Below are 27,500 nucleotides of genomic sequence, written 5' to 3'. Positions count from 1 at the left end.
ACTCCTACGTCCTCATGGTGTCCACATTCACCCTCTTCACACAGCTGATATCTGCAATTCCACAGGGACGTCTCGTTCCCCTCACACTCCACCTCATTCAGCCATATGGACCCAGTTCCAGGACCAAACCAGGCTGGTATGTGGTTACTGAGGGCCTCTCCACACTGCAGCTGTCTGCACACCACCTGAACATCCTCAATACCCCACGAGTCATCACACACAGTCCCCCACGAGCCGCTGTGGAAAACCTCCAGCCTTCCTGCACAGTCTCCCCCAGAACCAACCAGCCTGATGGAGCTGTTGGTGGGGTTAAAAATACCTGCGTTGTGGCAAAAAAAACCATAAAAATTAGGTGATTTATTTTATTTCATCAATTAAACAAAACTTCTATAACTTGATAAAATATTTATTTTATCTGTAACTTCAATAGAAGATTTATAAAAACAAAGGTAATGTGTCGCTCACCTGAGCAGGTGATGTAGAGCTGTTCACCGGAGCTGCAGTTGACAGGTTCAGCTTGTGCACTGCTGCAGTTCCTCAGATGATCTTCACTCCCAGAGCAGCTGAAACCTGTTACACACATGTGTTTGTGTTCAGTGGTGGATGGAGAGGAGCGGTAGTTCAGCACAGAGCCACAGCCCAGCTGTCTGCAGAGCACAGACGCCTCAGACTGACTCCACGAGTCCAGGAGAACTCTCCTCCAGTCCTGCCTGAAATAAATGTCCACCTCCCCCTGACACTCGCTCCCTCCAGATAACCACACTCGCCCCTCATGAAGCGCCACAGAGGATCCTAAGACAGAAGAAGGTCATTTAAATATTGTAATGAACTCTGACTTTATTCAGTAACCTGGTGTATGTGACGTTAATATCTCACCATTACAGATGACTCCAACATCATGTTTATGAGAGCATGGAGCTCGACTCCATGATGAGATGCCACATTGTGATAGGTGTGTCTCCTTCCCCTGACAATCAAACACATCGGCCCAGATGTGGTCACTCCCCTCCCCAAACCAATCCACCTTCACCACAGCCACAGCACTCCCACAACCCAGCTGTGCACACAGAATATCTGCAGCTCTCATATCCCAGCTTACAGCACAAACTGTGCCCCACACACCGAGGTACAGGAGCTCCACTCGACCAGAACAGGAGTCCGGTCCGTTCTCCAGCCGAGCCTCTGTGTAACCTGAACAAACAGCCGAGAGCTCAGTGAAAGAGGAACATTAACACAGGCACCTTAAAGTTTGATTGACAGCTATGTGGTCTCTATTTAAACAGAAGATACATCATGATACTTAACCAGAACATATTAATCCCACATCGTTGTCATGGGAACAGGTTGAGTGTTTGAGTGAAGATGATGTTGGACAGAAGGTAATCTCAGATTCCTTTCCTCTACACTGAAGCTCCTCTGTCCACACCTGACCCTCCCCTCGTCCAAAAGCAGCTGATCCCAGAACCTTCACAGGAATCCCACAGCCCAGCTCTCGACACACAACCTCTGCATCCTGCTGGTCAAAGTCAGCATCACACACTGTGGACCAGGAACCTCCATGAAACACCTCCATTCTCCCAGAGCACCGGTGAGGACCAGCACTGAGTCTCGGCATTGTGTGACCTGTGTTTTATTTAATTGTGTAAATATTGCATAACTTTTCAATTTTTTTTTTTTGTAAATCATTACAAAGTAGTTCCAAATATATTTAATTTTAAATCCAAACTACAGTCTAATAAAAATTAATGTATATGTACAATTATAAATATCTTAATAATTTAAGTAATTATTAAGGCATTTTTTCATAAATACAGATGTTTACCTGAACAAGTGACTCCAGCATCTATATTATGATCACAGTAATGTCCCCCTTGTGAGCTACAATTGTTCAGAGTCAACTCAGATCCTCTACAGTACACATCATATATCCAGATTTCTCCTGATCCTTCTCCAAACTCAGCCCAATAACTAATCTCTACAGCCTCCCCACAGCGCAGCTCTCTACACACCACTGCAGCATCTTTCATATCCCAGGCAGTACTACACACTGTTCCCCACTGTCCATTATGAAGAACCTCCACTCTCCCAGAACAGCGACTTCCACCATTCACCAACCTCACACTGTCTGAGAGAGAGAGAGAGAGAGAGAGAGAGAGAGAGAGAGAGACAGACAGAGAGAGAGAGAGAGAGAGAGACAGACAGAGAGAGAGAGAGAGAGAGAGAGAGAGAGAGAGAGAGAGAGAGAGAGAGAGAGAGAGAGAGAGAGAGAGAGAGATGTGAACAGAAGTGTATGGAGACATGATAACAGCATCATCACACTCTAGTTCTTGGTTCTCTTTGTAAACAATGACATTAAATCCACTTTGAAGTTATTTATGATTGTGTTCATCACTAAAATTACAGTTCTGTTACATTATTATCATACCTGTCTGTATAACTGTCTTCTGATCAGCTCTAATGGTGTCATCACTATTCTCAGCTTCATGTTCTACATTAAAACACAGATATGAACATTAAAGTTACAGAAACAGTGTTCAAGAGTCACAACTATTACAGTGTGACATCATCAGAATCAGTGTCTTCAGTCTAAAAACAACATCAACATGTAAACAGTGAAAATTCCTCGTATTCAGAGTCGTGTTCTGTAGATTAACTCAGTGTTATTAGTTCTTCTTTTTCTTCATCTACTGTATATAGTTCACAGACCTAAATGTCAGGAATCGAGTTCTTTAAGAATATATTTATAAATAAACAGTCAGAGTTTTAATGATCACTTTAATCACTGTTTAATTTTAAAAAAATATCTTCCACACTCAATCAGCAGCACAGCGAACAGCACTTGATCCAGAGCATGTTGTTATTTTACATGGTAATTTTTTATATCACGCTCTAACAGTTAATCTTGTTCACATCTTAAAGAAGCCACAGGACACCAATGCAATGTCACGTAACTGGATATAATGTAATTTAACATGCTTTTAAATTTATTTTGATTTCAATAAAAATAAATCATCATTGGATTAATATTCACATAGTGTTAATTGTTTTGTCCTGTAAAGAAAACATGGCCAGAGTTTGAAGGATAAACTGACCAGTAATAATCAGAGCTCTCTGTTGGTTCAGTTAAATCAGTGGTGTCCAGTCTTGTCCAGGAAGGGCCGGTGTGCGTGCAGGTTTTCATTCCAACCAAGCAGAAGCAACACCAGTGTCTAATCAGAGCCAAGAACAACTGATTAATAAGGTGGAATCAGGTGTGGCTTCTGCTTAGTTGGAATGAAAACCTGCACCCACACCGCCTTTTGTTTATTAATAATCTATTACTATAAGCAAGAATAACCCATGAATTTATAGTGTAACTAAAAACAAACAAATAAATAAAAACAATTAAAATCAGTTAAGAGGAACATTAAATTATTATTATTATTATTATTATTATTATTATTATTATTATTATTATTATTATTATTATTATGATTATTATTATTATTATTATTATTATAAAATGAGACACTGTTTATCAAATTGAACTTTATACCAGATGCTGGTGGTGCAGTCTGTTAATTGTTTATATTAGAAGTTAAACATAGACTTTTTTTAAAGATTTTATTAAGAAATATTTTAAATCTTACAATTACAATCTGTTTACCTGAGCAGGTGACTCCAGCATCTTCATCATGTCCACAGTTATGATCCCCCCACTCTCCTGACCCACAGTTCTTCAGTGTCGACTCTGATCCTCTGCAGTCCACACCATCCATCCAGATTGGTCCTGATCCTTCTCCAAAATGAGCTAAATACCGCACATTTACAGCCTCCCCACAGCTCAGCTCTCTACACACCACTGCAGCATTGTTCATATCCCAGCCATCATCACACACTGTTCCCCACTGTCCATCATGAAGAACCTCCACTCTCCCAGAACAGCGACTTCCACCATTCACCAACCTCACATTGTCGGAGAGAGAGAGAGAGAGAGAGAGAGAGAGAGAGAGAGAGAGAGAGAGAGAGACAGAGTGAGAGAGAGAGAGAGAGAGAGATACAGTGTTTACTTCAGTCTTGTCACCTGTTAATGTTGATGTCTAAATACTATTCAGCTTTTCAACATAATACAGCAAAATTTCAGAAAATCATTCCAGCATAAATCAAATTGCTTTATGTTAAACAATAGTGATAACAATAAAAATGAATGCACTAATTAAATGTATCATAACAATCTGGTTAATAATTTAAATGTAATAGTTATTTTTACAAATACATTGGTTTACCTGAGCAGGTGACTCCAGCATCTTTATCATGACCACAGTTACTTTCCCCCAAACCTGATGACCTACAGTCCATCAGTGTCGACTCTGATCCATTACAGCGCACATCATCCATCCAGATTGGTCCTGATCCTGGTCCAAAGTGACCGTATTGTGGTGCATTTACAGCCTCCCCACAGTGCAGCTCTCTACACACCACTGCAGCATCGTTCATATCCCAGTCATCACCACACACTGTTCCCCACTGTCCATCATGAAGAACCTCCACTCTCCCAGCACAGGGACTTCCACCATTCACCAACCTCACGTCTGAGAGAGAGAGAGAGAGAGAGAGAGAGAGAGAGAGAGAGAGAGAGAGAGAGAGAGAGAGAGAGAGAGAAAGAGTACTAATACTGTGTATGTAAATGTAAGCACATGTTTGATCAGACTCTATTCATATGACTGATATGTGTTTTTTAGACCTGTTGTTTCATATACACCTAAATTATATTCAGGAATTTTAATAAAGTTTATTTATTGGTCAAAAAATTAATCAATAATAATAATGTAATAATAAAAATGTTTGTTCTAAACACACAAGTTCACCTGAGCAGATGACTCCAGCATCTTCATCATGTCCACAGTCACTTTCCCCCCCACCCATCTGACTCACAGTCCTTCAGTGTCAACTCTGATCCATTACAGCGCACTTCATCCATCCAGATTGGTCCTGATCCTGGTCCAAAGTGACCTTCTTGTGGTTGCATTTACAGCCTCCCCACAGCGCAGCTCTCTACACACCACTGCAGCATTGTTCATATGCCAGCCATCATCACACACTGTTCCCACTGATCATCATGAAGAACCTCCACTCTCCCAGAACAGCGACTTCCACCATTCACCAACCTCACACTGTCTGATAAAGAGAGTGATAGAGAGAGAGTGAGACAGTGAGAGAGAGAGAGAGAGAGAGAGAGAGAGAGAGAGAGAGAGAGAGAGAGAGAGAGAAAGAACACACACAGACACACACACACACACACACACACACACACACACACACACACACACACACACACTACACACACACACACACAAGACACACACACACACAACACACACTCACTCAAAACACACACACTCACTACACACACACACCACACACACACACAAACACACAAACACACACAAAAACACACACCACACACAAACAAACACACACACCACACACACACACACACACACACACACACACACACGCACACACACACACATGTTAGTTCAGTTGTTTTTTTACTCAAAATAATATGTCTAAACTCTAAACATTAATCTCTCTCTGATTTTATAAGTGAGGCCTCAGAACAAACCCTGAGGATGATGTGTGTACTCTCATGTACAGCTTTTTATATTCTATAAAGATAAAACACTTTCACTGTTTATAAAGTTACAATCACTCCAGGAAACTTTGTTCATGTCATGATTAAAACTGGTCCCTACTGTTAAAGTGAGAAGTGTGTGATGTTTTCGTGTGAATAATCAGTGTGAACTTACCAGCTGCTGTGAGTGTGAGTGTGGATGAGAGAAGAATTAAAGTCAGACAGATTTCCATCTCCCTCCTCGCTGTACACGATGTGTTCACCTCCACTCGCCCAGAGAGACTGAGAGAAGTGTATCCCCTCATTCAGCCCCCTACAGAGAGACAGACAGAGAGACAGACAGAGGGAGAGAGACGGCCACCAATCACACTCACTGTTACCTTATTAGAAAGACGAGAGGAAATCATCACACAGCCTCAATAACAAATCAGATGAGGCATCTTTCACTTTCTCCATATATATCAAAATAACGTCAGAGCTGATGAACAGAGCTCCACCTCCTGTCTCTGTGGTGTGTGACAGATGAACAGAGCTCCACCTCCTGTCTCTGAGGTGTGTGACTGATGAACAGAGCTCCGCCTCCTGTCTCTGAGGTGTGTGACTGATGAACAGAGCTCCGCCTCCTGTCTCTGTAGTGTGAGACTGATGAACAGAGCTCCGCCTCCTGTCTCTGAGGTGTGTGACTGATGAACAGAGCTCCGCCTCCTGTCTCTGTGGTGTGTGACTGATGAACAGAGCTCCACCTCCTGTCTCTGAGGTGTGTGACTGATGAACAGAGCTCCGCCTCCTGTCTCTGTGGTGTGTGAGTGATGAACAGAGCTCCACCTCCTGTCTCTGTGGTGTGTGACTGATGAACAGAGCTCCACCTCCTGTCTCTGTGGTGTGTGACTGATGAACAGAGCTCCACCTCCTGTCTCTGATGAGAGTCGACCACATCACACACTGATGTCAGAGAGAGGAAACACTCGGCTGTCGTACAGCGTTAATTCCTGACAGCTGCACAGAGCAGATACACACACTGATAAACACACTGTAACTACATCAGTTACACATCCCTTCTACATACACACACACACACACACACACACACACACACACACACACACACACACACACACACAAACTTCTGTTTAGTGAAATGTGTTTGTTCACTTAAATGACCTGCTGGGGGTGCTGTTAGGAAACTGCTGTATTATTATTATTAATAAATAATAATTGATAATTAATAAAGAATAAAATATACAAAACCACACAAATCTAACCCATAATATATAAACCCATAAATAAAAACACAAACACAACTCCTGAATAGTGTTTATGTCTGGAGTTATGAGACTTTATTATTAAAATGAGAAAAATGTGTTCATGATGTGAACTGAAGTGAATTTATGTCTGTGTTCCTGAGAACAGAACAGAATAGAATACAATAGAACAGAATCTTTATTGTCTTTGTATAAAAACAGTGACATTTGTCAGTAAAATTCCCAGTAAAAAATAAAGTCCTAAAATCCACAAAATTAAAATAAAATGTAGAGCATCAGTGCAGTAGAAGCTTGTGTGATATAAATTTTTCTATGGCACAAGTCTAGTGCGGTACAACAGTAAGTAATAACAGCAGCACGGTGACGTCTGATGGAGGTGGATGCAACAGCTTGTATGTAACAGAGGTGTGCGTTAGAATAGCAGATGTTGTAGAACAATGAGTGTGAGTCAGTGTGACATTAGTGCACCAGTCATTGTGAATGTGAACACACAGAGCGCCGCCTCTGTTCTTACCGGAGTCTCTTGTTCAGTCGGTGCGGTCATCTGACTGACTGCTAACTCAATAGCCGCGTCAGGGTGAATTATAAAAGAAGCTGAATAAAAGATTTTGTCCTGAAGTGACCGTACATTAGCAGTAAGATCCTCAGCACAGAGGGTTTGTGCTCCTTAGCCTGGCCTGTATCCTAGTGCATCAGCCTCACTCTTGTTTCCTCTCCCTACACCACCTTCACCGCCTGCCTGCCGGTGTGCTGATCCACAGAGCTGTCGGTGCTCTTATTAGCTCTGCAGGAATCATATCAGTGTTGGCAAGTGACTTTCTCACACTTTATTCATTTTTATTGCTTTATGCAAATGTACGGTATAAGAATAAAAAGTATTTAAAAAAAAGCAAAAAAAATAAATAAAATAAAATATATAGAACAATAATAAAAAGTATGACTATATAAGGAAACTATATAAAAAACTATATAAAAATATAAATTATAGATGGAGAAATAATGTATATACATATGCATAAATATACATATACATAAATGTGTATGGTTTTTAGAGATTGTTCTTAAAGTGGACTTTAAACTTCATAGCTTCATACCGCCACCTACTGTGATGGAGTGTGAAGAGAATTAATTCTACATTTCTCCTCATCTCTATATCCTATATTTTAATCCACTGATCTTAATAAATCTCATTATTCCATTCATTTGTTTTCAGCTTCTCGCTCTGTAAACACCTTAATGTTTACAGTTTAGTTTTACAATTTACAGGAACCGTAACTATCCAAAACCTTCGGGGAACTTGAGTTTCTTCCTCTCATCATCTCAGGGAGTTTTTCCTCACCACCGTCACCTCAGGCTTGATCATTAGGGATAGATGTGTAGTGATAAATAAACTTTCACTATAAGCTGCTGAGCTGCAAAGCCAGTACTTCCTGTAGGTGTTTTTACCCAGCATGCAAAATCTGTAGTGGTGGAATGGGCAAATAAAACCTTTAAGGTCTGATGGGCAGGATTTCAATGAAGGCCAGAGTCCCATAGAATGATCCGGAGTAATGTTTGTCATGCCACTGGACTCTAACTTCAGAAGCAGAGAGGATGGTGTTGCTTCAGCACAACTTCTTGCACAGGTAATAAGTATTAAACATGAGATCAAATCTGATTGGTTCATTCTGAACTTTTTTATTTTCCAAATCCGTTCTATTTTTCAGTTAAATTTTAATTTTGCAATTGCATGGAAATCTTTCTGAAATTATTTTCTTTTCTTTTTTTTAAATTAATTAATTAATTAATTTGTCTATACAAGATTGTGGGGTTCTTTAGATCTTTTGTGTTTGTTTAACATATATATCAATAAAACCTTTAATATTCTCAATATTGCAATATTGTAATTTGTAAAATCCGTTGTTTTATCATTTATTATTATTATTATTATTATTATTATTATTATTATTATTATTATTATTATTATTATTATTTTTGTTGTTGTTGATGTTGTTATTAATAATAACAACAATAATAATAATAATAATAATAATAATAATAATAATAATAATAATAATAATAATAATAATAATAATAATAATAAAAACTTCATTGGATGTGTTTTATCGCCATCTTGTGGATTCACCCATTTTTTTCAGATATTAAATACAAAACCGAATCCAATTTTCAAATAAATAAATCCAAACTGTACTGTCAGAACATAGACAGACTCATTACACTGTCAATATCAACCATCTAATCTGTAAACAATGGACATTGTCTCCAAGCAGCTTTACAAATATATAAAAATATAGAATTAAAATTACAAAGTTTAGAATGTGATTAATATTTATCCACAATGAGCAAGCTGGAGGTGACGGTGGTGAGAAAAAAATTTAAATAATGTCATTCCTAAAAAAGAAAAGTTCGTAGGTCGCTCAAAATAAATTCCAACCGTCGAGAAAAACACAGGAGCACGAAAACTGGGTAAAAAGGCAGGCAGCAATGAGCAACATCTTATTATTTAACACATTCCCTGATGTATCGTCTCGTCCAGTTGGAGGTTTGTTTCGTGTCTTAACCACAGGAATATATCACACAGTATCATCATTACTGAAGCTCCAACAGCAGCACCAATCAGCACAGAGGAAACAACTGAACACAAAATAAACACACAGAGATTATAGTATAAATATGTTAATTAATACACAATAGTAATAAATATTACTGAGCTGTAATAACAGTTATCTATAATGTAGTTAAATTAAATATAAGTTGTGTATGTTGTAGATATTAGAGAATATAGAGGCACAGAGAATCTGCCACAATCTACATTTGCAGTATTTTGTGTAGTAACTGATAAAAAAGAGAACAATGTTCATCATGACCTGCACACGACCTGGTGTGATAGATTCTCTTCAGTTTTTTGGTGACTTGAGAAACATTTATAGAACAAAGCAAATTAAGTAGAATTTTGAAGAGAAGCATGTTTTCAAGTGATCAGACATTTAGATGGATTCATCTGAGCTTCTCTGTAAAAGTCTCTTTATCAGAAAAACGTTTTTAGCATCTGTTCTATACAATTACTGTAGCTCAATTGTGTAGTCCTAAGATTGATTTCAGTTGGACTAATGACTGTCAACAGGCATTTCTGTCTGCAAAATCTCTTCTTTGCAGTGCTCCAGTCCTTTCTGCTCCGGATGTATATCGGGCGTTCCAGCTGGAGGTAGATTCCAGTGATGTCGGAGCAGGAGCTGTTCTCCTACAAGAGGGTGCTGATGGAATAGCTCATCCCGTATCCTATTTCTCTTCCAAGTTTAATCGTCATCAGCGTAACTACTCAACCATTGAGAAGGAGACCTTAGCCTTCTTATTGGCATTACACCATTTTAATGTTTATGTGGGAGCCAGTATGCATCCGGTCATAGTTTATACAGACCACAATCCATTAGTCTTTCTCAGCAAAATGTACAATCACAATCAACGTTTGATGAGGTGGGCTCTAATGGTGCAGCCGTATAATCTAGAGATACGTCATAAGAAGGGATCTGAGAATGTGGTGGTGGATGCTTTGTCACGGGCTTAAACTCACATTTTGTTTACAGAACTCGTTTTATTTGTTTTTTTTGTTGTTGCTCCAAAAGGAGTTAAACAGAACAGTTTCTGTCTTTTTAGGGGGGAAGTGTTACGGTTTAAGCCTTTATTCTTGCATTAGTGCGGTGTTTTCAATTTGACTTGGTCTCTTCTTTTTTTTCTCCCAGGTTAGGCTCCGCCCCTGCACACCTGCGGCCATTCATAAACGGGTGGAAATAAAAGGGGAGAGTAACGAGCGAAGAGGGGGCCTGAGTTTGCACTATTTCCACGCAGATCTCCAGTCAGCAGGTCACGGCCACTACCCCTGGCTTAGCTTCCAGTGAGCGTGGCACCCACTAGAGGAAAGCTCTTTCTTCCTCTCTTCCGTCACATTCGTGTTGACGTTTTGTACCGAACTGAGCTTCATGTGTGCGTCTTGCCCAGGTGTTGCTGATCGCTGTGTTCTTTTTGGTTTCCATTATATTCTCCTTTTTGTTCAGTGTTGTGTGTGTTCATGAATGGTTTAGGGAAGTAACTAGTTGCCTGTGATGCGTGAGTGTAGTTAATTAATTAATAAACTGATAAACTGTCCTTTCTGACTCGCGTGTCCTTTTATGTTACTTGCCCCCCCTACGAGCAGTGTTGAAAGTGGGGTTCGTAACAGCATCTCTGGGGTGCTGGAAAGTGCTCCGACAGGGGACTCCGTCATTCTACTGGGGGACATCAAGAGTTGGATCCGATGGCAGTGGAGAAAGTTGGACAGACTTGGCAGATCCAAACCTACTGTGAGGGTCTGCTGGGAACGTTTGACAGAGTCTCCAGTCAGAGATATATTCAACTCCCACCTCCGGCAGAGCTTCAACCAGATGCCGAGGAAGGTTGGAGACATTGAGTCCGAGTGGACCATGTTCTCCTCCTCCATTGTCGACGCGGATGCTCGGACTTGTGGCCGGAAGGTCTCCGATGCCTGACGTGGTGGCATTCCCCAAACCCGGTGGTGGACCCTGGAGGTAAGGAATGCCGTCAAGACTCCGGAGGCAGCTGATAGGTGCCGGAGGGCCAAGCGAGCTTCAGTCCAGGTGGTTGCGGAGGCAAAAACTCGGGTCTGGGAGGAGTTCGGTGAGGCCATGAAGAGAAGGACTATCGGTCGGCCTCAAAGAAATTCTGGCAAACCGTCCGGCGCCTCAGGAGGGTGAAGCATTGCCCTGCTCACACTGTTTACAGTGGGATTAGGAATCTGCTGACTTCGACTGGGGACATCCTCAGACAGTGGAAGGACTACTTTGAGGTTCTCCTCGACCCCACTGAAATGTCTTCCACCGAGGAAGCAGAGGCCGAGGGCTCAGTTGTGGACTCGTCGATCCCCCAAGCTGAGGTCACTGTGTGAGTCAGCGGGTCAAGCGGGTGCAGCACTGCACACCATGGCGGTCTTGCAGGCCTACCAGGCTGATCTGCTAGCAGAGCTGGATGGCGGTGAAGGGCTGGGGCCTCAGGCGGTGTCCGAGCTCCGCCGCGCCACTGATCTCGCGCTCCGTGCCACGAAGCAGACGGCCCGCTCTATAGGCCATACTATGTCTGCGCTGGTTGCCATGGAGAGGCACTTGTGGCTTAATTTGACGGGCATAAGGGAGAAGGATAAGTCCTTTCTCCTGGACGCCCCAGTTTCACCTCAGGGCTTGTTCGGCGATGCAGTTAGTACTGTCGTCGACAGGCATCAGGAGGTGAAACGCCAGTCAGCGGCGTTCAAGGAGTTTCTCCCTCGCCGCGGGGAGCAGCCTGGGCCATCATCTAGGCCCCCCCCCCCCTTTCTAGCTCACTCAGGGCAGTGAGAAGAGCTAGTGTGGCGGCCCGTGCCCCCCCGTCTAAAACTAGGGAGGCCGGTTCACATGCCCGGACCCGGCCGGTGAGAGAGGACCTTAGGTCTGTCCTCTCAGCCAAGCGGGCCGCGAAGGAGTCCTGATGCCCGAGGGCAGGGGCTCCTGGGAGCACCCTATTCAGAGACGCTCGCCCTACTGCCAGCCCGGCCGCCTTTGTCGTTTCGGGGGGCAGTGGGGCCTGTGTCGGCTCCCCTTTCTTGTGCGGATCGTCCCGGGTTCGCGCCTGCCGGTGCGCTGTTTCAGGCCTGCACAAGTTTGACACCACTGTCAGGCAGCCTGGCAGCGTGGAAACTTCTGCCAGGGGTGTCTCAGTGGGTCCTAAATACTGTGGAAAGGGGGTACAGGATCCAGTTTTCCTCCCGTCCTCCGTGTTTCCAGGGTGTGTTGCCCACAAATGTGGGCGGGCACCAGGCGGTGTTCCTCCGGGAGGAACTCCTCTCACTTCTGGGGAAAGGGGCCATAGAGCATGTTCCCCTCCCAGAGCGGGACTCCGGGTTTTACAGCCGATATTTTGTTGTTCCCAAGAAGGACGGGGGGCTGCGTCCGATTCTGGACCTGCGGGCTCTGAACTGTACTCTGAAGACTTACAGGTTCAAGATGCTCACGCTCAAGATGATCGTGTCCCAGATCAGATCCGAGGACTGGTTTGTCACGATCGACCTCAAGGATGCTTATTTCCACGTCAGCATTCTGCCGGAGCACAGGAAGTTCCTCAGGTTCGCTTTCGGGGGCGAAACGTACCAGTATCGTGTCCTTCCTTTTGGCCTAGCCCTTTCACCACGCACGTTTACAAAGTGCATGGATGCTGCCCTGGCACCATTGCGTCTCCAGGGCATCCGTGTACTGAACTACCTGGACAACTGGCTCATTCTGGCCCAGTCGGAGGCTATGGCAGCCAGGCATCGAGATGCTGTGCTTGCCCACATGAGGTCCTTAGGACTCAGGCTGAACCCAGGAAAGTGTGTGCTTTCTCCTTCTCAGAGAACCACCTTTCTTTGGGTGGTTTGGGACTCCACCACGATGCGGGCACATCTGTCTCCCACTCGGGTGGCCTCCATCTTGTCAGCGGTGAAAGCTATTCGGTTAGGCCGCAGCCTCTCTGTTGCCGAGGCACAGAGGGTGCTCGGCCTCATGTCAGCAGCAGCCAAAGTTATTCCTTTGGGTCTGCTTCACATGAGGCCATTCGGGTGAGAGATATTATACTGTACAATAAAACATTTTTCCAGACAATATTATGTGTGTTGCTAATAAAATCCTCAGAGATTGTAGAATTTACTGAATTATTTTGTGTTCAGTTGTAGATGTTTCCTCTGTGCTGATTGGTGCTGCTGTTGGAGCTTCAGTAATGATGGTACTGTGTGGTATATTCCTGTGGTTAAGGTGTGTTCACTGTAAAAAGATTTCTTTCTTTCTTTACGATATTTAACTGTACAATATGAAATTTGTCCAGACAATATTATGAGCTAATAAAATGCACAGAGATTGTAGAAGTTACTAGCAGTTTAATTTACATTTTTAATTCTGAGTTAATTCTCATTGAATTCCATTCTCTGTGTTTAATTATTTTGTGTTCAGTTGTAGATGTTTCCTCTGTGCTGATTGGTGCTGCTGTTGGAGCTTCAGTAATGATGATACTGTGTGGTATATTCCTGTGGTTAAGGTGTGTTCACTGTAAAAAGATTTATTTTAAGCATATTAACAAGTAATGTACAAAAACACTAAATGTAAGTCTACATTTTTAAATATGTTTAATATAACATTATAAATCTAAATGTTTATTTATTCGATCATTTATTCAGGAAATCGACTCCTTCTGGACGAGGACAAGCAGTAGGACTCAACACGGTTAGCTGACTGAAGAAATATACGTCTCTTTAAATAAAAGTTTGAATATTAATTCCTTTTGATCTCCACAGGTGGATCATCAGGAGGAAGATGAAGAGTCAGTGTATATGAACAAAACCATGTTATCAGAGTCACTTCATTACTCCACTGTGGAGTTTCCAAACGGAGCAGGAAGTGAAATCAGGGGACTTTCTGCTCTTACTACTGACTACGCCACCATCAGACACAGCTCGGAACAACACACTGAGGGAGGAGCTACAGGACCAGTCATTAAGGAAGTCCAGGAAGAAAATCAGACAAAGTCAAACAGTAAAGAGGAGGAGGAGGAGGAGGTAACTTACGGAAACATCACACGGGCAGACAACGATGGAGCAAATTAATTTTGATTTAGGTGAAGTGAACAATGATGTCAATAATGATGTTAATAATGAAATAAAACAAACACAAATAGGAGAAAAAGGTTTAGGACACTTCTCAGAAGAAGCTGGTGGTTTTTAAACACCTCATAAATATGAATAATAAAAAAAACAATTAAAATGAAAAATGTACAAGCTGCAGAGAGCTAAATGTTCACTCATTGCCTTCCTGTTGTATTCATTAGCTTAGCTTAAAAAAAAGATGTAAAAAATGTAGATAAACTATAAGTGTAAGAGTGATATATTTATATAACTGCAGTTAATAATAATAATAATAATAATAATAATAATAATAATAATAATAATAATAATAATAATAATAATAATAACTAGATTTGTAAGGTTCGTTGTGACAAAATTTAATGTTGGCTTGGAGTAAAGTATTCCCAAAGGCTGATATGCTAGGGTGCCAATACTTTTGAAGAAGAATACCCGAATACACAAACACTCACACACACACACACACACACACACACACACACACACACACACACACACACACGGTATGAGTTCATACCCGAACACCTGTGACACAATTCACCTTATTGTGCTGAGTGTTTCGATATATCACGTCAATGTTGTGGAACTTTTTTGATTTTGAATATACTGGAGGCTGTGGGAACAGTGAAAGGCCAGTCGGTCCACCAATTTAAACCTATGTCCAGAGTATCACCCTAAAGAAGCTGGCTGAGTTTGAGTTAGATAGCTAGAAAGCTTGCTGAGTTATAAACCTCTAAACGTTATAATGGGTGTCTATGGCAAAAAAGACCATGTTTGCCCCTTTTCCACCGAGGCAGTTCGAGTGCAGGTTTGGAGCCTAATTTAGAACCAGTTCTTTCTGTTTCGACTGCCAAAGCACCTGCTCCGAAACAGGAAAAGTGGTTCTTAAGTAGCACCAAAACGTTGCTGGTCTAGACTTAAGAACCGCTTGCGTCTGGAGCTGGGGGCGGGGCTACTGTTAGCGCACAGTGACCTCAGCTTGGGGGATCGACGAGTCCACAACTGAGCCCTCGGCCTCTGCTTCCTCGGTGGAAGACATTTCAGTGGGGTCGAGGAGAACCTCAAAGTAGTCCTTCCACTGTCTGAGGATGTCCCCAGTCGAAGTCAGCAGATTCCTAATCCCACTGTAAACAGTGTGAGCAGGGCAATGCTTCACCCTCCTGAGGCGCCGGACGGTTTGCCAGAATTTCTTTGAGGCCGACCGATAGTCCTTCTCTTCATGGCCTCACCGAACTCCTCCCAGACCCGAGTTTTTGCCTCCGCAACCACCTGGACTGAAGCTCGCTTGGCCCTCCGGCACCTATCAGCTGCCTCCGGAGTCTTGACGGCATTCCTTACCTCCAGGGTCCACCACCGGGTTTGGGGAATGCCACCACGTCAGGCATCGGAGACCTTCCGGCCACAAGTCCGAGCATCCGCGTCGACAATGGAGGAGGAGAACATGGTCCACTCGGACTCAATGTCTCCAACCTTCCTCGGCATCTGGTTGAAGCTCTGCCGGAGGTGGGAGTTGAATATATCTCTGACTGGAGACTCTGTCAAACGTTCCCAGCAGACCCTCACAGTAGGTTTGGATCTGCCAAGTCTGTCCAACTTTCTCCACTGCCATCGGATCCAACTCTTGATGTCCCCCAGTAGAATGACGGAGTCCCCTGTCGGAGCACTTTCCAGCACCCCAGAGATGCTGTTACGAACCCCACTTTCAACACTGCTCGTAGGGGGGGCAAGTAACATAAAAGGACACGCGAGTCAGAAAGGACAGTTTTATCAGTTTATTAATTAATTAACTACACTCACGCATCACAGGCAACTAGTTACTTCCCTAAACCATTCATGAACACACACAACACTGAACAAAAAGGAGAATATAATGGAAACCAAAAAGAACACAGCGATCAGCAACACCTGGGCAAGACGCACACATGAAGCTCAGTTCGGTACAAAACGTCAACACGAATGTGACGGAAGAGAGGAAGAAAGAGCTTTCCTCTAGTGGGTGCCACGCTCACTGGAAGCTAAGCCAGGGGTAGTGGCCGTGACCTGCTGACTGGAGATCTGCGTGGAAATAGTGCAAACTCAGGCCCCCTCTTCGCTCGTTACTCTCCCCTTTTATTTCCACCCGTTTATGAATGGCCGCAGGTGTGCAGGGGCGGAGCCTAACCTGGGAGAAAAAAAAGAAGAGACCAAGTCAAATTGAAAACACCGCACTAATGCAAGAATAAAGGCTTAAACCGTAACACTTCCCCCCTAAAAAGACAGAAACTGTTCTGTTTAACTCCTTTTGGAGCAACAACAAAAAAAACAAATAAAACGAGTTCTGTAAACAAAATGTGAGTTTAAGCCCGTGACAAAGCATCCACCACCACATTCTCAGATCCCTTCTTATGACGTATCTCTAGATTATACGGCTGCACCATTAGAGCCCACCTCATCAAACGTTGATTGTGATTGTACATTTTGCTGAGAAAGACTAATGGATTGTGGTCTGTATAAACTATGACCGGATGCATACTGGCTCCCACATAAACATTAAAATGGTGTAATGCCAATAAGAAGGCTAAGGTCTCCTTCTCAATGGTTGAGTAGTTACGCTGATGACGATTAAACTTGGAAGAGAAATAGGATACGGGATGAGCTATTCCATCAGCACCCTCTTGTAGGAGAACAGCTCCTGCTCCGACATCACTGGAATCTACCTCCAGCTGGAACGCCCGATATACATCCGGAGCAGAAAGGACTGGAGCACTGCAAAGAAGAGATTTTGCAGACAGAAATGCCTGTTGACAGTCATTAGTCCAACTGAAATCAATCTTAGGACTACACAATTGAGCTACAGTAATTGTATAGAACAGATGCTAAAAACGTTTTTCTGATAAAGAGACTTTTACAGAGAAGCTCAGATGAATCCATCTAAATGTCTGATCACTTGAAAACATGCTTCTCTTCAAAATTCTACTTAATTTGCTTTGTTCTATAAATGTTTCTCAAGTCACCAAAAAACTGAAGAGAATCTATCACACCAGGTCGTGTGCAGGTCATGATGAACATTGTTCTCTTTTTTATCAGTTACTACACAAAATACTGCAAATGTAGATTGTGGCAGATTCTCTGTGCCTCTATATTCTCTAATATCTACAACATACACAACTTATATTTAATTTAACTACATTATAGATAACTGTTATTACAGCTCAATAATATTTATTACTATTGTGTATTAATTAACATATTTATACTATAATCTCTGTGTGTTTATTTTGTGTTCAGTTGTTTCCTCTGTGCTGATTGGTGCTGCTGTTGGAGCTTCAGTAATGATGATACTGTGTGATATATTCCTGTGGTTAAGACACGAAACAAACCTCCAACTGGACGAGACGATACATCAGGGAATGTGTTAAATGATAAGATGTTGCTCGTTGCTGCCTGCTTTTTACCCAGTTTTCGTGCTCCTGTGTTTTTCTCGACGGTTGGAATTTATTTTGAGCGACCTACGAACTTTTCTTTTTTAGGAATGACATTATTTAAATTTTTTTCTCACCACCGTCACCTCCAGCTTGCTCATTGTGGATAAATATTAATCACATTCTAAACTTTGTAATTTTAATTCTATATTTTTATATATTTGTAAAGCTGCTTGGAGACAATGTCCATTGTTTACAGATTAGATGGTTGATATTGACAGTGTAATGAGTCTGTCTATGTTCTGACAGTACAGTTTGGATTTATTTATTTGAAAATTGGATTCGGTTTTGTATTTAATATCTGAAAAAAATGGGTGAATCCACAAGATGGCGATAAAACACATCCAATGAAGTTTTTATTATTATTATTATTATTATTATTATTATTATTATTATTATTATTATTATTATTATTATTATTATTATTGTTGTTATTATTAATAACAACATCAACAACAACAAAAATAATAATAATAATAATAATAATAATAATAATAATAATAATAATAATAATAATAATAAATGATAAAACAACGGATTTTACAAATTACAATATTGCAATATTGAGAATATTAAAGGTTTTATTGATATATATGTTAAACAAACACAAAAGATCTAAAGAACCCCACAATCTTGTATAGACAAATTAATTAATTAATTAATTTAAAAAAAAGAAAAGAAAATAATTTCAGAAAGATTTCCATGCAATTGCAAAATTAAAATTTAACTGAAAAATAGAACGGATTTGGAAAATAAAAAAGTTCAGAATGAACCAATCAGATTTGATCTCATGTTTAATACTTATTACCTGTGCAAGAAGTTGTGCTGAAGCAACACCATCCTCTCTGCTTCTGAAGTTAGAGTCCAGTGGCATGACAAACATTACTCCGGATCATTCTATGGGACTCTGGCCTTCATTGAAATCCTGCCCATCAGACCTTAAAGGTTTTATTTGCCCATTCCACCACTACAGATTTTGCATGCTGGGTAAAAACACCTACAGGAAGTACTGGCTTTGCAGCTCAGCAGCTTATAGTGAAAGTTTATTTATCACTACACATCTATCCCTAATGATCAAGCCTGAGGTGACGGTGGTGAGGAAAAACTGCCCTGAGATGATGAGAGGAAGAAACTCAAGTTCCCCGATGGTTTTGGATAGTTACGGTTCCTGTAAATTGTAAAACTAAAACTGTAAACATTAAGGTGTTTACAGAGCGAGAAGCTGAAAACAAATGAATGGAATAATGAGATTTATTAAGATCAGAGGATTAAAATATAGTATATATAGATGAGGAGAAATGTAGAATTAATTCTCTTCACACTCCATCACAGAAGGTGGCGGTATGAAGCTATGAAGTTTAAAGTCAACTTTAAGAACAATCTCTAAAAACCATACACATTTATGTATATGTATATTTATGCATATGTATATACTTTATTTCTCCATCTATATTTATATTTTTATATAGTTTTTTATATAGTTTTCCTTATATAGTCATACTTTTTATTATTGTTCTATATATTTTATTTTATTTATTTTTTTTGCTTTTTTTAAATACTTTTTATTCTTATACCGTACATTTGCATAAAGCAATAAAAATGAATAAAGTGTGAGAAAGTCACTTGCCAACACTGATATGATTCCTGCAGAGCTAATAAGAGCACCGACAGCTCTGTGGATCAGCACACCGGCAGGCAGGCGGTGAAGGTGGTGTAGGGAGAGGAAACAAGAGTGAGGCTGATGCACTAGGATACAGGCCAGGCTAAGGAGCACAAACCCTCTGTGCTGAGCATCTTACTGCTAATGTACGGTCACTTCAGGACAAAATCTTTTATTCAGCTTCTTTTATAATTCACCCTGACGCGGCTATTGAGTTAGCAGACAGTCAGATGACCGCACCGACCGAACAAGAGACTCCGTTAAGAACAGAGGCGGCGCTCTGTGTGTTATCATTCACAATGACTGGTGCACTAATGTCAAACTGACTCACACTCATTGTTCTACAACATCTGCTACTCTAACGCACACCTCTGTTACATACAAGCTGTTGCATCCACCTCCATCAGACGTCACCGTGCTGCTGTTATTACTTACTGTTGTACCGCACTAGACTTGTGCCATAGAAAAATTTATATCACACAAGCTTCTACTGCACTGATGCTCTCACATTTTATTTTAATTTTGTGGATTTTAGGACTTTATTTTTTACTGGGAATTTTACTGACAAATGTCACTGTTTTTATACAAAGACAATAAAGATTCTGTTCTATTGTATTCTGTTCTGTTCTGTTCTCAGGAACACAGACATAAATTCACTTCAGTTCACATCATGAAACATTTTCTCATTTTAATATAAAGTCTCATATTCAGAGTTAAGTCATAATGAGGACTAATACTGAAATGACCCATGTAACTCCAGACATAAACACTATTCAGGAGTTGTGTTTGTGTTTTTATTTATGGGGTTTATACATTATGGGTTAGATTTGTGTGGTTTTGTATATTTTATTCTTTATTAATTATCAATTATTATTTATTAATAATAATACAGCAGTTTCCTAACAGCACCCCCAGCAGGTCAGTTTAAGTGAACAAACACATTTCACTAAACAGAAGGTGTGTGTGTGTGTGTGTGTGTGTGTGTGTGTGTGTGTGTGTGTGTGTGTGTGTGTGTGTGTGTGTGTGTGTAGAAGGGATGTGTAACTGATGTAGTTACAGTGTGTATATCAGTGTGTGTATCTGCTCTGTGCAGCTGTCAGGAATTAATGCTGTACGACAGCCGAGTGTTTCCTCTCTCTGACATCAGTGTGTGATGTGGTCGACTCTCATCAGAGACAGGAGGTGGAGCTCTGTTCATCAGTCACACACCACAGAGTCAGTAGGTGGAGCTCTGTTCATCAGTCACACACCACAGAGACAGGAGGCGGAGCTCTGTTCATCAGTCACAAACTACAGAGACAGGAGGTGGAGCTCTCTTCATCAGTCACAGACCACAGAGACAGGAGGTGGAGCTCTGTTCATCAGTCACACACCACAGAGACAGGAGGTGGAGCTCTGTTCATCAGTCACACACCACAGAGACAGGAGGTGGAGCTCTGTTCATCAGTCACACACCACAGAGACAGGAGGCGGAGCTCTGTTCATCAGTCACACACCTCAGAGACAGGAGGCGGAGCTCTGTTCATCAGTCACACACCTCAGAGACAGGAGGTGGAGCTCTGTTCATCTGTCACACACCACAGAGACAGGAGGTGGAGCTCTGTTCATCAGCTCTGACGTTATTTTGATATATATGGAGAAAGTGAAAGATGCCTCATCTGATTTGTTATTGAGGCTGTGTGATGATTTCCTCTCGTCTTTCTAATAAGGTAACAGTGAGTGTGATTGGTGGCCGTCTCTCTCCCTCTGTCTGTCTCTCTGTCTGTCTCTCTGTAGGGGGCTGAATGAGGGGATACACTTCTCTCAGTCTCTCTGGGCGAGTGGAGGTGAACACATCGTGTACAGCGAGGAGGGAGATGGAAATCTGTCTGACTTTAATTCTTCTCTCATCCACACTCACACTCACAGCAGCTGGTAAGTTCACACTGATTATTCACACGAAAACATCACACACTTCTCACTTTAACAGTAGGGACCAGTTTTAATCATGACATGAACAAAGTTTCCTGGAGTGATTGTAACTTTATAAACAGTGAAAGTGTTTTATCTTTATAGAATATAAAAAGCTGTACATGAGAGTACACACATCATCCTCAGGGTTTGTTCTGAGGCCTCACTTATAAAATCAGAGAGAGATTAATGTTTAGAGTTTAGACATATTATTTTGAGTAAAAAAACAACTGAACTAACATGTGTGTGTGTGTGCGTGTGTGTGTGTGTGTGTGCGTGTGTGTGTGTGTGTGTGTGTGTGTGTGTGTGTGTGTGTGTGTGTGTTTGTGTGTGTTTGTGTTTGTGAATGTGTGTGTGTGTGTGTGTGTGTGTGTGTAAGTGAGTGTGTGTGTGTGTAAGTGAGTGTGTGTGTGTGTGTGTGTGTGTGTGTGTGTGTGTGTAAGTGAGTGTGTGTGTGTGTGTGTGTGTGTGTGTGTGTGTGTGTGTGTGTGTGTGTGTGTGTGTGTGTGTGAGAGAGAAATAGAGTTTAAATATCTTTCTCTCTCTCTCTCTCTCTCTCTCTCTCTCTCTCTCTCTCTCTCTCTCTCTCTCACTGTCTCACTCTCTCTCTGTCACTCTCTTTATCAGACAGTGTGAGGTTGGTGAATGGTGGAAGTCGCTGTTCTGGGAGAGTGGAGGTTCTTCATGATGATCAGTGGGGAACAGTGTGTGATGATGGCTGGCATATGAACAATGCTGCAGTGGTGTGTAGAGAGCTGCGCTGTGGGGAGGCTGTAAATGCACCACAAGAAGGTCACTTTGGACCAGGATCAGGACCAATCTGGATGGATGAAGTGCGCTGTAATGGATCAGAGTTGACACTGAAGGACTGTGAGTCAGATGGGTGGGGGGAAAGTGACTGTGGACATGATGAAGATGCTGGAGTCATCTGCTCAGGTGAACTTGTGTGTTTAGAACAAACATTTTTATTATTACATTATTATTATTGATTAATTTTTTGACCAATAAATAAACTTTATTAAAATTCCTGAATATAATTTAGGTGTATATGAAACAACAGGTCTAAAAAACACATATCAGTCATATGAATAGAGTCTGATCAAACATGTGCTTACATTTACATACACAGTATTAGTACTCTTTCTCTCTCTCTCTCTCTCTCTCTCTCTCGCTCTCTCTCTCTCTCTCTCTCTCTCTCTCTCTCTCTCTCTCAGACGTGAGGTTGGTGAATGGTGGAAGTCCCTGTGCTGGGAGAGTGGAGGTTCTTCATGATGGACAGTGGGGAACAGTGTGTGGTGATGACTGGGATATGAACGATGCTGCAGTGGTGTGTAGAGAGCTGCACTGTGGGGAGGCTGTAAATGCACCACAATACGGTCACTTTGGACCAGGATCAGGACCAATCTGGATGGATGATGTGCGCTGTAATGGATCAGAGTCGACACTGATGGACTGTAGGTCATCAGGTTTGGGGGAAAGTAACTGTGGTCATGATAAAGATGCTGGAGTCACCTGCTCAGGTAAACCAATGTATTTGTAAAAATAACTATTACATTTAAATTATTAACCAGATTGTTATGATACATTTAATTAGTGCATTCATTTTTATTGTTATCACTATTGTTTAACATAAAGCAATTTGATTTATGCTGGAATGATTTTCTGAAATTTTGCTGTATTATGTTGAAAAGCTGAATAGTATTTAGACATCAACATTAACAGGTGACAAGACTGAAGTAAACACTGTATCTCTCTCTCTCTCTCTCTCTCACTCTGTCTCTCTCTCTCTCTCTCTCTCTCTCTCTCTCTCTCTCTCTCTCTCTCAGACAATGTGAGGTTGGTGAATGGTGGAAGTCGCTGTTCTGGGAGAGTGGAGGTTCTTCATGATGGACAGTGGGGAACAGTGTGTGATGATGGCTGGGATATGAACAATGCTGCAGTGGTGTGTAGAGAGCTGAGCTGTGGGGAGGCTGTAAATGTGCGGTATTTAGCTCATTTTGGAGAAGGATCAGGACCAATCTGGATGGATGGTGTGGACTGCAGAGGATCAGAGTCGACACTGAAGAACTGTGGGTCAGGAGAGTGGGGGGATCATAACTGTGGACATGATGAAGATGCTGGAGTCACCTGCTCAGGTAAACAGATTGTAATTGTAAGATTTAAAATATTTCTTAATAAAATCTTTAAAAAAAGTCTATGTTTAACTTCTAATATAAACAATTAACAGACTGCACCACCAGCATCTGGTATAAAGTTCAATTTGATAAACAGTGTCTCATTTTATAATAATAATAATAATAATAATAATCATAATAATAATAATAATAATAATAATAATAATAATAATAATAATAATAATAATAATAATTTAATGTTCCTCTTAACTGATTTTAATTGTTTTTATTTATTTGTTTGTTTTTAGTTACACTATAAATTCATGGGTTATTCTTGCTTATAGTAATAGATTATAATAAACAAAAGGCGGTGTGGGTGCAGGTTTTCATTCCAACTAAGCAGAAGCCACACCTGATTCCACCTTATTAATCAGTTGTTCTTGGCTCTGATTAGACACTGGTGTTGCTTCTGCTTGGTTGGAATGAAAACCTGCACGCACACCGGCCCTTCCTGGACAAGACTGGACACCACTGATTTAACTGAACCAACAGAGAGCTCTGATTATTACTGGTCAGTTTATCCTTCAAACTCTGGCCATGTTTTCTTTACAGGACAAAACAATTAACACTATGTGAATATTAATCCAATGATGATTTATTTTTATTGAAATCAAAATAAATTTAAAAGCATGTTAAATTACATTATATCCAGTTACGTGACATTGCATTGGTGTCCTGTGGCTTCTTTAAGATGTGAACAAGATTAACTGTTAGAGCGTGATATAAAAAATTACCATGTAAAATAACAACATGCTCTGGATCAAGTGCTGTTCGCTGTGCTGCTGATTGAGTGTGGAAGATATTTTTTTAAAATTAAACAGTGATTAAAGTGATCATTAAAACTCTGACTGTTTATTTATAAATATATTCTTAAAGAACTCGATTCCTGACATTTAGGTCTGTGAACTATATACAGTAGATGAAGAAAAAGAAGAACTAATAACACTGAGTTAATCTACAGAACACGACTCTGAATACGAGGAATTTTCACTGTTTACATGTTGATGTTGTTTTTAGACTGAAGACACTGATTCTGATGATGTCACACTGTAATAGTTGTGACTCTTGAACACTGTTTCTGTAACTTTAATGTTCATATCTGTGTTTTAATGTAGAACATGAAGCTGAGAATAGTGATGACACCATTAGAGCTGATCAGAAGACAGTTATACAGACAGGTATGATAATAATGTAACAGAACTGTAATTTTAGTGATGAACACAATCATAAATAACTTCAAAGTGGATTTAATGTCATTGTTTACAAAGAGAACCAAGAACTAGAGTGTGATGATGCTGTTATCATGTCTCCATACACTTCTGTTCACATCTCTCTCTCTCTCTCTCTCTCTCTCTCTCTCTCTCTCTCTCTCTCTCTCTCTCTCTCTCTCTCTTCTCTCTCTCTCTGTCTCTCTCTCTCTCTCTCTCTCTCTCTGTCTGTCTCTCTCTCTCTCTCTCTCTCTCTCTCTCTCCCTCTCTCAGACAGTGTGAGGTTGGTGAATGGTGGAAGTCGCTGTTCTGGGAGAGTGGAGGTTCTTCATAATGGACAGTGGGGAACAGTGTGTAGTTCTGCCTGGGATATGAAAGATGCTGCAGTGGTGTGTAGAGAGCTGCACTGTGGGGAGGCTGTAGAGATTAGTTATTGGCCTGAGTTTGGAGAAGGATCAGGAAAAATCTGGATATATGATGTGTACTGTAGAGGATCTGAGTTGACTCTAAACAATTGTAGCTCACAGGGGGGACATTACTGTGATCATACGGGGGATGCTGGAGTCACTTGTTCAGGTAAACATCTGTATTTATGAAAAAATGCCTTAATATTACTTAAATTATTATATTGATATTTTAATTGTACATATACATTAAACTTTTTATTAGACTGTAGTTTGGATTTAAACATTAAATATATTTGGAACTACTTTGTAATGATTTACATTGAAAAGTTATGCAATATTTACCCAATTAATTAAAACACAGGTCACAGAATGCCGAGACTCAGTGCTGGTCCTCACCGGTGCTCTGGGAGAGTGGAGGCGTTTCATGGACGTTCCTGGTCCACAGTGTGTGATGCTGACTTTGACCAGCAGGATGCAGAGGTTGTGTGTCGAGAGCTGGGCTGTGGGATTCCTGTGAAGGTTCTGGGATCAGCTGCTTTTGGCCGAGGGGAGGGTCAGGTGTGGACAGAGGAGCTTCAGTGTAGAGGAAAGGAATCTGAGATTACCTTCTGTCCAACATCATCTTCACTCAAACACTCAACCTGTTCCCATGACAACGATGTGGGATTAACATGTTCTGGTTAAGTATCATGATGTAACTTCTGTTTAAATAGAGACCACAGAGCTGTCAATCAAACTTTAAGGTGCCTGTGTTAATGTTCCTCTTTCACTGAGCTCTCGGCTGTTTGTTCAGGTTACACGGAGGCGCGACTGGTGAACGGACCGGACTCCTGTTCTGGTCGAGTGGAGCTCCTGTACCTCGGTGTGTGGGGCACAGTTTGTGCTGTAAGCTGGGATATGAGAGCTGCAGATGTTCTGTGTGCACAGCTAGATTGTGGGAGTGCTGTGGCTGTGGTGGAGGTGGACTGGTTTGGGGAGGGGAGTAACCACATCTGGGCTGATGTGTTTGATTGTCAGGGGAAGGAGACACACCTATCACAATGTGGCATCTCATCATGGAGTCGAGCTCCATGCTCTCATAAAAATGATGCTGGAGTCATCTGTAATGGTGAGATATTAACGTCACATACACCATGTTACTGAATAAAGTCAGAGTTCATTACAATATTTAAATGAGCTTCTTCTGCTTCAGGATCCTCTGTGGCGCTTCATGAGGGGCGAGTGCGGTTGTCTGGAGGGAGCGAGTGTCAGGGGGAGGTGGAGATTTATTTCAGGCAGGACTGGAGGAGAGTTCTCCTGGACTCGTGGAGTCAGTCTGAGGCGTCTGTGCTCTGCAGACAGCTGGGCTGTGGCTCTGTGCTGAACTACCGCTCCTCTCCATCCACCACTGAACACAAACACATGTGTGTAACAGGTTTCAGCTGCTCTGGGAGTGAAGAACATCTGAGGAACTGCAGCAGTGCACAAGCTGAACCTGTCAACTGCAGCTCCGGGGAACAGCTCTACATCACCTGCTCAGGTGAGCGACACATTACCTTTGTTTTTATAAATCTTCTATTGAAGTTACAGATAAAATATATATTTTATTAAGTTATAGAAGTTTTGTTTAATTGATGAAATAAAAATAAATCACCTAATTTTTATGGGTTTTTTTTTGCCACAACGCAGGTATTTTTAACCCCACCAACAGCTCCATCAGGCTGGTTGGTTCTGGGGGAGACTGTGCAGGAAGGCTGGAGGTTTTCCACAGCGGCTCGTGGGGGACTGTGTGTGATGACTCGTGGGGTATTGAGGATGTTCAGGTGGTGTGCAGACAGCTGCAGTGTGGAGAGGCCCTCAGTAACCACATACCAGCCTGGTTTGGTCCTGGAACTGGGTCCATATGGCTGAATGAGGTGGAGTGTGAGGGGAACGAGACGTCCCTGTGGAACTGCAGATATCAGCTGTGTGAAAAGGGTGAATGTGGACACCATGAGGACGTAGGAGTCGTCTGCTCAGGTACAGTGTGATGACTGACAATAAACCTGTTAGATATGTATATGTTTTATTTCAAAACTGAGGCCCAAAGTTCCTG

The 27,500-nt window shown here is 41.5% G+C and overlaps 2 protein-coding genes and 2 long non-coding RNA genes across 7 annotated transcripts in view; 2 read left to right on the top strand and 2 right to left on the bottom strand.

Annotated features, from left to right (window-relative positions):
• The window catches only part of LOC125139577 (scavenger receptor cysteine-rich type 1 protein M130-like), a 257,256-nt gene that overhangs the window by 30,401 nt on the left and 199,355 nt on the right, over positions 1-27,500 (bottom strand). The window contains exons 5-6 of the mRNA XM_047803953.1: positions 466-792; positions 1-319 (exon numbers count right to left, since the gene is read on the bottom strand). The exon at positions 1-319 is cut by the window's left edge and continues 11 nt beyond it. Of these exons, the coding sequence (XP_047659909.1) occupies positions 1-319; positions 466-792 (646 nt within the window). The remainder of the gene's footprint in view (positions 320-465; positions 793-27,500) is intronic.
• The window catches only part of LOC113650187 (B-cell receptor CD22-like), a 1,781,460-nt gene that overhangs the window by 1,583,851 nt on the left and 170,109 nt on the right, over positions 1-27,500 (top strand). The gene's annotated exons all lie outside the window — the stretch shown is intronic.
• Positions 5,098-6,056, bottom strand: LOC125139595. The gene is made up of 3 exons (XR_007138622.1): positions 5,995-6,056; positions 5,790-5,927; positions 5,098-5,157 (listed from the first exon to the last, which is right to left on the bottom strand). It is a non-coding gene; the product is annotated as an uncharacterized LOC125139595 (long non-coding RNA).
• Positions 21,335-22,343, top strand: LOC125139594. The gene is made up of 3 exons (XR_007138621.1): positions 21,335-21,396; positions 21,464-21,601; positions 22,265-22,343. It is a non-coding gene; the product is annotated as an uncharacterized LOC125139594 (long non-coding RNA).

Source organism: Tachysurus fulvidraco, chromosome 19 (genome assembly GCF_022655615.1).
Source record: "Tachysurus fulvidraco isolate hzauxx_2018 chromosome 19, HZAU_PFXX_2.0, whole genome shotgun sequence".
NCBI classification, from domain to species: domain Eukaryota; kingdom Metazoa; phylum Chordata; class Actinopteri; order Siluriformes; family Bagridae; genus Tachysurus; species Tachysurus fulvidraco.
The sequence above is the reverse complement of the archived record's forward strand: the minus strand, read 5'-3'. Positions and strand labels throughout refer to the sequence as shown.